General features: G+C 46.7%; 1 protein-coding gene across 2 annotated transcripts; it reads right to left on the reverse strand.

Annotated features, from left to right (window-relative positions):
* Positions 1 to 4,238: 4,238 nt before the first annotated feature.
* Positions 4,239 to 9,628, reverse strand: POLR2K (RNA polymerase II, I and III subunit K). Of its 2 annotated transcripts, none has more exons than XM_074986868.1 (4): positions 8,739 to 9,486; positions 7,772 to 7,835; positions 5,798 to 5,890; positions 4,239 to 5,403 (listed from the first exon to the last, which is right to left on the reverse strand). In XM_074986868.1, the coding sequence occupies exons 1-4, from the start codon at positions 8,844 to 8,846 to the stop codon at positions 5,381 to 5,383; spliced, it is 288 nt and encodes a 95-aa protein (XP_074842969.1). In that variant the 5' UTR covers positions 8,847 to 9,486; the 3' UTR covers positions 4,239 to 5,380. The 2 variants fall into 2 exon arrangements, with proteins under 2 accessions (XP_074842969.1, XP_074842970.1); XM_074986869.1 differs by lacking the exon at positions 8,739 to 9,486 and adding an exon at positions 9,500 to 9,628 and having other exon boundaries at positions 4,328 to 5,403.
* Positions 9,629 to 10,838: the final 1,210 nt, after the last annotated feature.

Raw genomic sequence — 10,838 nt, forward strand, 5'->3', positions numbered from 1 at the left:
AGTCATGCCCTAACTTTAGGTGCCTAAAAATCATAGGAACTACACTACTATTCACAAAATCTCTGTTAGTTGGTTTGACTCTACACACTGAATAGGAAAGATACTTGCTTTAGAATCCAATTCCATAGATCCAGGTATCTGCCTCCAATTGCTTTCTCCTTACAACATGAGCTGTTGCAAGGGCTGCCCATTCCCTGAGATAAGTAGCTAAACCTGGGGTCATCGGCAGATGCCTCTTGCTCTCTGCAAGCATCAGGTCATAAAGATGCCTGAGATATTTCTTGTGAAAATGATTAGGTGTCTGCCTCTTTCCACATAATAAAGCTCCAGGAGTTACTGCCCACCCATCTACAAAGATTCATGTATGTTTGACTTCATGCTGCAAGTGCTCCCTTTGACGTTCATGGGACTACACAGTACATAGAGTTAAACATGTTTAAGTCTTTACAGCATTTGTACCTGAGGCCTGGTCTATGCTACTTGTTTAGATCAAAGTTAGCTACATTAGGTCCACTTTATAACCAATGAGTCTATAGCTGTGTCTACACGTGCACGCTACTTCGAAGTAGCGGCACTAACTTCGAAATAGCGCCCGTCGCGGCTACACGCGTCGGGCGCTATTTCGAAGTTAACTTCGACGTTAGGCGGCGAGACATCGAAGTCGCTAACCTCATGAGGGGATCGGAATAGCGCCCTACTTCGACGTTCAGTAGGGACCGTGTAGACGATCCGCGTCCCGCAACTTCGAAATAGCAGGGTCCGCCATGGCGACCATCAGCTGAGGGGTTGAGAGACGCTCTCTCTCCAGCCCCTGCGGGGCTCTATGGGCACCGTGGGCAGCAGCCCTTAGCCCAGGGCTTCTGGCTGCTGCTGCGGCAGCTGGAGATCCATGCTGCAGACACAAGGTCTGCAACCAGTTGTCAGCTCTGTGTATTTTGTGTTGTTTAGTGCAACTGTCTGGGAGGGGCCCTTTAAGGGAGCGGCTTGCTGTTGAGTCCGCCCTGTGACCCTGTCTGCAGCTGTGCCTGGCACCCTTATTTCGATGTGTGCTACTTTGGCATGTAGACATTCCCTCGCAGCGCCTATTTCGATGTGGTGCCGCGCAACGTCGAAGTTGAACATCGACGTTGCCAGCCCTGGAGGACGGGTAGACGTTACTCATCAAAATAGCCTATTTCGATGTTGCTACATCGAAATAAGCTATTTCAACGTAGGCTTCACGTGTAGACGTAGCCTATATCACCACTGCCTTTATGCTAACTTTATTAGCATTTAAAGTCAACTTCTGTACTTCTTGACAAAAGCAGCACTAAAATTCAACCTGGCATGATCAACTTTGGGAAAGTGCAGATACAGCGCTGTTAAAGTCAACATTCTTGGAGTCCTGCAGCTGTCCCACAGTGCCCCACTGTGACTGCTCTGCACTATTAAGAAAAAGCCATGGAAATTTTTTAACTTAATTTTCCTGCTTGGCCAGCCTGGCAAGCCCAGCAGCACAGCTGACCATAAATCCCCAGAGTCACAAATCAGCTCCAGCATGGAGTGTGCAAGAAATACTGGGTCTGATTGCTCTCCCCACATAGCAATCTGTGAAGGCAGAACTCCAAATATATATATGCCAAAAATAGTTTGATCATGATGGAAAAGGGATACAGCAGGGACATGCAATCGTGCTGAGTGAAAATAAAGCAGCTCAGGCAAGCATACCAGAAAACAAAGGAGGCAAATGATCAGTCCAGGTCAAAGACTAAAGCATGCCACTTTGTGAGCAGCTGCATGGGATTCTGGGGCAGGGGAACCCTACCGCTGTTCCAATTCTGTCCATGGATACCTTCCAAGTGACTCTTCCAACAATCACGGGCAAAAAGGGGGAAGAGAATGCTTAGCACACAAGCAGAGATGTGATCTCACCAACAGTTAGGACCTTTTTCTGACAGGCCCCAGCAAGGATTTTTTGCTGTTGGACCCTGGTGGGGAGGCGGCCACTTTTGGTAAATTCACATTTGTAATCAAGCCATAGTGTATAAATATAATTGGTCTTAATCTGTTTTATCTGTGTCCACAGAAGGGGCTTCCCAAAGAAATTTGTTAACCCGTGTGGAGATGGAGCCTGTACATCTTTACAAAGCTCTCATAAGAAGTGCTTTTCAGTCTCTCTCTGGTTTTTAGGGAGGGCTGCCTTATTCCATCCTCCACACTAGGACACCTTTCCGCACCAAGCCAGCAGTAAGTGAGCTGGCATTATTGTAGCACAAAACTGTAGCATACGGTTCTGGGCACACAGTCAGCAACCACTCCCCAGCATGTTCTCTGATTCTGAGAAGTCTGATATCACACAGGGCAGTCTGGATGAAATAGGGGAAGTTCTGTAATTGATAGCACTCAGGCTCTCTACATCTGTTTGCTTATCCCCAGCCAATCATCGCCCCAGGTTTGTTGCCCTGTTTGCAATGGACTTGAAAGTTTCACCCTACATGGATGATTGCCTACCAGTCACAGTTAGCTGGCATGGGCTGGCGCAGCTCCCCACTCACTGCAGTGTACTGGGACTGAGGCTACGAACACAGATGCCAGGCCTGAGTGCCCCTACTTGCATTGCTCCTGAGCCACATTGCTGCCAACAGGGGCTGTTCTGGACGTGCTGGTGTGTCCCCCAACTGTAGCAATACCACAGGCAGGGACACTCCAGTTGGGCAGGAACAGCCCTTGTTCCCAGTGCACTGTGAACAGTGGCACTCCAGCCTGGCCAGAGCAAGGCCTTCCCCCCTCATCTATTTGTTTGGTTAACCCATTATACCTAGCATTCAGCCAATTAAGTGGGATTTTAGATCCCTACTGTCCTCCTCACCAAGTTGCATTACCTCCTCTTCCAGTAGTAGCCTCGACCACTCCTACATCTTGGAGCATAGTCCACTGATGACCATTTGCCAGCAGCTCCTGTCTTGGGCAATCTTTTCCAGTTCTGACAGGTGTATCCTGCTTAGTACATACCTTCAGGTCTCTATGCCAGGTGTTTCTTGGGTGGCCTCTTTCTTTTTCTTCAGTTTCCAACTTGAGGCTTGTCTTGAGATGGTGGTTGTTGGTTTTCTAAGGGTATGTCCAATCCATTGACAATCTTATTTTTATATATAATACACACACATATACATGGTGATACATATCTCATAGAGCTGGAAGGGAGCTCGGGAGGTCATTGAGTCCACACCCCTGCCCTCCTGGCAGGGCCAAGCACTTTTTTTTTTTAAATCTATTTGCCCCAGATCTCTAAATGCATGCCTCCCCCGCCCCCAAAAGGATTGGTCTCACAACCCTGAGCTTAGCAGGCCAATGCTCAAACCACTGAACTACATCTTCCGCCATCTTCATGATTTCTTCTTCAGCAGAAATTTGGTGAGTCAGTTGCCACAGGTCTTGGTTGTTGATGGTGTATGGCCAGAGGATCCAGAAGTTTTTAAATGGAGGCAGTTATTGATAAATATCTGGGCTGTGTCTACATTAGTTCCCTACTTTGAAGGGAGCATGGTAAGTAGGGTGTCAGGAGATTATTAATGAAGTGCTGCAGTGCATATGCAGCACTTCATTAAGCTAATTCTCCCACACGGCAACTTCGAAGTGTTTAAAAAAGTTTGAGAAGTTAAGGAACTTCAAAGTTGCCCAGGCACTTCAAAGTGCCAGTGGGTTAGCCATAGCTACATGCAAGCTGGCACCTCAAAGTTTAACACTTGAAAGTTGCCATGGGAGAGCATTAGCTTGATGAAGTGCTGCATATGCAGCACAGCCCTTCATTAGTAATCTCCCAACACCCTACTTACCATGCTCCCTTCAAAGTAGGGAGCTAGTGCAGACTAGCTCCTTGGGTTTTGGAGCAGTTCCATTGTTCTCCTTCCTCTCCCAGGCATCCTAGAATAGAAGGGAAGTGGGGGGAGGTACAGGAAGCCTTTCGTTTACTCCCAGGGATGTCTCCTGGAACAAGCTTTCACTGCCCCCAGGCTTTGACTGCTAAACAGGAGCATTACAGCCTTGCACTCTCTGCCTCAACTCCACCCCGTCAGACCTCATCCCCTAAACTCCTTTTCTGTCTGCTTCCTAAATAAAAAGTCAGAAAAAGGATCTTTATTGTTTGTGTCAATTGTGTTTGGGGGGCAGGGAGGGGAGGTGGTGGCACAGTTGCTGAACCTGTAATTGAATTTTTCCTTTCAGCTGTCCAGGTTGTCTCTGTACAACTTCATGAGCCACAGGAGAATGGGGTAGGCTGGGTTTCAACAATAGCTATTGGCATTTCAACACCTTTAATGATAATTTTCTCATATGAGAAGAAAGTTCCATTTTGCAGCTTTCAGAAGAGACTAGAATTCCTAAAGATGCAAGTCACGCACCTTTCCTGGCCATCCCACACTGATGTTGGTAGAACAGCCCTTATAACCCACCAGAAGGGCCACTGAGAAGTACCCCTTGTGGTTAACTCTAGTACACTTTGGCAGGGTGAACCAGTGCCAAGATAGGGATGTGTGTTCCATCTATCACCCCACCACAATTAAGGAACCCACTCACTGCACAGCCATCCACTCTGTCCTACACATTTTCCAGTTACAATCCCTGCTAGCAGAAGGGTACCAATTGCCCTGGCGACTGGGATCACAGCAGTCCCCACTGTAGATTTACCCACTCGAAATTGATTTCCAACTGATCAGCTGCAGTCTGGCATTACAAGCTTCCACAGACCTATTGCCACTCACCTCTCAACTGTCAGAGTGGTTCTCATTCTGGTATTGCTGGGCTTCAGCATGGGGGAAAGTAATTCATAAAACTAATTTTACACATGTCAAAGTTTTGCAGCCACTGGTCAACATCCCATAGCTGCATAGCTATGCAGTGCCACCAGTCTGTACTTGTCTTCTAGGACCAGAATCCACATTCCACTGCATCAACAGGCCTGACTGCTGCCAGCATACACCAATTCTTCCATGGGTTCCTGCACATCTTTTAAAGTCAAAGGTAACCAGCCTATTCAAGGTGCACTCTGTCAGCCTCAGGTGCTCAGCGAGGTTACACACCTTCAACATTATGAACGCAGATGCTAAAAAATTGAGGTTAATACTTAGAGTAGACATGCATTAGTGATGTTCTGAGATGAGAACAGAAAAATCAAGGTACATGGAAATATGGAGCAAAGTTTACATCACGTGTAAGCAAGCGTAACTGTACTGTATTCAAAAGTAACCGAATATTTGATATTAAAAACTTTATTTAACTACATGAATAAATTTATAACTGATATCAGAACAAAAAAGTATATTTGAACACAACAGATGTGTATGCAAACCAAAGTTATCAGTACACTACAATGAAACGGTCGCCACAGCTACATCCTGATTTCACATTACCGGGCATCAAAGACAACCACTGTAATAGTGAGAGTTAAAGAAAGTGACAGAGGAAAAATTAAAAATGCAATCACAATTCAGTCATGCAACAGTATATTAAGGTTCATTTTCAGTTGTCACCACAGTTAGCATTTGTTGGTATGCTTTAGAAATGTTTTACATGGATAGAAAATATTATCATGCACTTTTTCACCTGTTTGCACTGCAATACCAGACAAACAAATTTATTGTATTTTGCTTTAACTAACAAGGTCACCACTGAAAATGAGTAAGATACTTCCTCAGATATGTACGAGTAAGATTTTTTTGGCACTAGACCAATTTTTCAGTTCTACCCCAAATTTCATTACGATTTTAGCCACCAACTTTCCCTGCTCACTAAAACAATCTAAGAGGCAAGTGCAAAAGGATACATCTTTTTGTTCTTTTCTTATACATTATTCTGTACCCACATTCTCGACACCTAATAGGATCTCTCGCTTTTATTTCATTTTCTGTGTGACATTCTAGGAGTGGGAAGGGAGAGAAAAATACAAAATAGAAGATGTTATATTTTACCTTTGGAACAGGTTAACAATTCAAGATCTGCATTTGTGGCAGACAAAACAATATTAGCTAATTTACTTTAGCAGTAATATTAAGCTCTTGATTTCTCTTCAGAGTAAACACTTTAAGCTAACCTTTAAAGTTACAATTTATGTTCTATTACCTTTAGTGACAACAAAATACATGGTATTCAAACTATAGACATTACAATAACGTGCTCACAAATAGTTTCCCACAATATGCTAGCAGCAGAGTGGTATAGGTTGCACCCCCCTAAACTGGGACCCTCTGGCCCAGCAACATCTATGGCCCAGCAGGGGGGCTGGAGGCCCCAGGAAGCCCCAGCAGGCAGCTCAGTTGGAGCCAGCGGCAGGCTGCAGGGCCCGCATCAAGGAACCACCCTGGTCCAATGACTTTCCTCATTTTGGACCAATCTGGTCCTGAGAGTGCTGCACCAGGGAGGTCCAACCTGTGTTAACATAAGAACTGCCATATTGGGTCAACCCAAAGTTCCATCTAGCCCAGTATCCTGTATTCCAACAGTAGGCAATGCCAGGTGCCCCAGAGGGAATTAACAGAGCAGGGGGTAATCCCTCCCCATCACTCATTTTCAGCCTCTGAGAAAGAGGCTTGGGACACCATCCCTTCTCATCCTGGCTAATAAGCATTGACGGAGATATCCTCCATGAATTTATCTAGTTCTTTTCTGAATCCTGTTGAAGTCCTGTTCTTCACAACATCTGGAAAGGAGTTCCACAGATTGACTGTTTGCTGCATTAAGAAATACTTCCTTTTGTGCTCAAATTGCTATCCAGTAATTTCATTTGGTGACACCTAGTTCTTATGTTATGAAAACCAGTAAACAACTTTTCCTCATTTGCTTTCTCCACATCTCCTGACATGATTTTATAGAGCTCTGTCACGCCCCCTTAGTCTTCTCTTTTCTAAGATGAAGTTTTTTCACTCTCTCTTCATGTGGAACCCATTCCAAACCCCTAATCATTTTTGTTGCCCTTTTCTGAAGCTTTTCCAACGGCAAGGTATCTTGAGAACAACCGTTCTGTGGAGAACAAGCCCTTCTCTATGACTGCTCCTATCTCATCTACAGGGATGCCTTCTTCTTAATCAAAAAGAAGCTCTGGAGAATAGAATTAGTTTGCCTTTGCTCCAAACAGAAGTTACTGCACTTCAGGGGAAAAAATGCCCCCAGGAGACTCTCAGAATCAAACTGTGAAAGTATTGTAATCTCTGTACAAATTATTGCCTTCGAACACTACCCATAACAATTTTAGCTAAAAGTAAAGTGACCACGTAGCCATGATACAGGTGTTGGTTTGAAAGTGCCCAGGATGAGACACACGGCCTGATTCAGCTGCTTTTCCACAAATTGTGTATGGCAGCTTCTTGTCCACATGGATGCAGAGTACACTACAGCTAGCTACACCAGGGCCAAGGCTAATGTTCAGTAGCACTAGAGCAGTGCAGTTGCAAACAGGCCCATAGTTTTAAAGAACCCAAAGTGACCCTCACACCCAACCATAAGATCATGGCAGCGTACTCTCAAAAGTGGCAACTGAGACCAAAATTAGTAATCTCTACTTTTTTCCCCATGTTGACAATAGAATCATTCAAAATACTCTCACTGACTAAATTGGTTGTGAAACTGTCTGTTATGAACCAAAGCCAACATATCTCTGTCATTCCTAACCATATACTCACCTTTCAAGGCCACCTCCAGAGAACAGCCTCTAACACAAAAACTTGCATGAATGTTATACAAAAGTTAGTAGGAGCAAGCAGTGAATGAGCAACATTATTAACGGTTTGGTTTTTATTCATACCTCCACAAATGTAAATCATTGGCTGTTGCTTTGGAGGCTGAACATCCTTTTGAGAATCCATGTTCTGTTATTTAAAAAAAAAAATCCATGCTCTTGATTAGAGGAGGATTAAGAGACAAAGACCACTGAAGACAGATCTGACATCAAACTCATCTTTGTTCAGTGTGCTAGATATCCTTCTTTGAATAAAGCGTGGGGAACAGTAGTCTCTCCCACTAGTGAAAGATTTTGTTGCAACTATGAAAAAATATAATCAAGCTCTGTATCAATCACAAGTCTCAAAACCATTAAGACAAAGCAGCAGAAATGTAGCACTTAAACTAACAAGATGTTACTACTACTGCTACTATTCAACATGCAAGGCACTAGGCTGAGCCCCTTTGGAATGGAGATCCATCAACTATATGAAATCATTTTGTTAGTCTTTAAAGTGCTACATTTCTGCTGCTTTGTCTTGTTGGAGTACAGACTAACATGGCTACCTCTCTGTTACTATTCAATACCATTAACTTATTATTTTAAGAATGGACAATATTACTTGCATATACAGGATAAAGCCACTCACATTATTATACCCACCTAACCCACTGCCTAATCCTGTGCTACCTTTGATGGATATGCCAACAGAAACCTGGGGATCAGATTGACGCAGATAAGTAGTGATACTTTGCCTAGGGCAATTGGATCTCACTGCTAACCCAATTAATGCTGAAATAGTTAACATAAAATTAGGTATTAATGATTACTTTAAAAATTATGCAATCAGTTAGTTTAAACTGATCAAGACAACATCTGCTCCCATGATGTCAGAATAAGTTATGGCCAGTTTTCCGATACCTAGCTCATCCTTTTTAACACCAGGGACTGGCTTGCTGCCTTTTTAAACTGTCCAGGGGATTTCAGTGATCAATACTAGACCACAGACTGATCACTGAGATATAAAACAAGACAACACAGAGTACATTACCTTACATATTGACAGTGATGCTCCGCATGCATATACTCTAGGCACTCTGGCCCCTACCAAAGCACTAAAGAGTTGTTTTTCTATTTTTCCAAGACTGCACAATAACATTCTCGGTAATGGTAGACAATTGAATCCACTCCCACAGCTGCCACAGATTACCAGATACTAACCACATTCTGTGGATACCATCCAGATAGAAAAATCAGACGTTTCACTAATTTGTCACAGACTCTTGACAATGCACGTTCTGTACGCAAACCAGCCCTGTCAGTCGCTGCCGAAAATACGCCACCAGGCAGTTGGGCAGGATGATAAGCTAACATACATGACGGTGCACAACTGTGCCTTGAAGATACCTCCAGCATGGGGGAGATGCCCGTGAAAGTACCACTAACTGCCTGACCTCTGCATCCTACGTGCCTATAGCTAGCGCGGGATCGTGCCGGGGCCGGACCCGCGACGCTGCGCCCAGTCGAACACGCCTCTCTGTGCGGCGCCGAGGAACCGCAGCAGCTTCACCGCGTGTCGCGAACCCGGCACGTCCGCGGCGAGGGGCTCCGCACTCCTCCTCCCCGCACCGCTTGGCCGAACCAGCGCGCAGCGCCCAAGGCACCAGGACGCTGCCGCACGCCGAGCCGGGGGCCACGCGGAGCTGCACCGACGCTGCTGGCCGCACGCAGGCGTGGGGGAGGCACCGGAGAGCTCGAGAGCAGCACAGCTAAGCAGAGGGGAGGGAGAAAGACGCCCAAACCGCTCCCTACCTGTGCGGAGCCGGACCCCGCTCCCTACAGCCGCCCACGCTCCGCTCGCGGGACCGCTGAGGGCCTAGAGCGAGTCCCAACTACAGGCCTCCGCTCGTCCTGCGTCGGAAATGCGCAGGCGCAGCGGTAGGGTGGGGCCGGGCCGCGCCAACCCAAACCCCTGCTGCCGTGACGTGGGAGGCGGAGCCGAGCGGGGGCTGGTCACGAGGGTGGAGCTCTTGCTCCCGCTGGCGTAGGCGGGGTCGTTCTAGTCTTGGGTCTGGGGGCTGGTTCCGTAGCCCTGCCCCGCCCCGGGCTGCGACACCGCCTCCCGCCGCCCAGAAGCCGCAGGGCGCGGGTGGCAATCCCGGTGCGTGTTGACAACGGTCATGAGTTTCTCAAGGGCGTTGCAGGAGCCGGTGGTTTTCGCTCAGTCTCAGCTGCTGAAACCGAGAGGCGGCCCGGGAACCTCCGCTTCTAGTGTCGGTTAAGGGACCTGGCGAGTAGGGTTGGCAGTTCTAGAGCGGAGGGGTGTGCGAGCAGGGGGGACGGTAAGGCCGCACCGCCTCTTTAAGTGTATCCATGTTAGTCTGTACTCCAACAAAACAGCCGCTGAAATGTAGCACTTCAGTAGGCAGTCCCTCATGTCCAACAATGACATCTTGAGCTTGCACAGGCTCATCGGTTGTGGACTCGCATGTGGCTGAGGAGTCCCAGCTCTGAACAGCATGGGCGTTCCCAGTGGGGGCAAGGGAATTGTCCTGGCTCTGTTGGTGTGGCTACTGCTGTTGCTTCCTTCCTCTCACGAGCATCGATGAGGCGTACACATCGCTGCTCTTCAAAGTTGCCGTACGTGTGTTGTACGAGAGCACGCCAGCCTGTTCGGTCTTTTGCATGCTGCTCTAGCTGATCTGGTTTTAAACCAGCATGAGCAATGTTGGCCTTCATGCAGTCTTTATACCTCTTGCGAGGCCTACCTTGATTCCTTTTGCCCTGGGAGAGTTCACCGTAGAGGAGTTGCTTAGGGATTCTTTCCTCCTCCATTCGTATGATGTGCCCTGTCCAGCAAAGCTGGGCTTTCAGAATCATGGCTTCGATACTCGTGGTTCCTGCTCTGTCCAGGACTTCCAGGTTCGTAACTCTGTCCTGCCATTGAATGTGCAGTATTTACCTCAAGCTGCATATGTGGAAGTGTTTTAGGAGTTTTATATGTTTTCTGTACAATATCCACGTTTCATAGCCACACAGGAGACTGGCCGGGACTACAGCCTTGTCCTTTCAGTTTAGTAGACTGTCGGATATTGTGCTGATTCAACACTTGCACTCTCAGATGTCCTAGTGCCCGGCTGGCCTGGCAGAT

Source organism: Carettochelys insculpta, chromosome 2 (assembly GCF_033958435.1).
Source record: "Carettochelys insculpta isolate YL-2023 chromosome 2, ASM3395843v1, whole genome shotgun sequence".
Classification (NCBI taxonomy): domain Eukaryota; kingdom Metazoa; phylum Chordata; order Testudines; family Carettochelyidae; genus Carettochelys; species Carettochelys insculpta.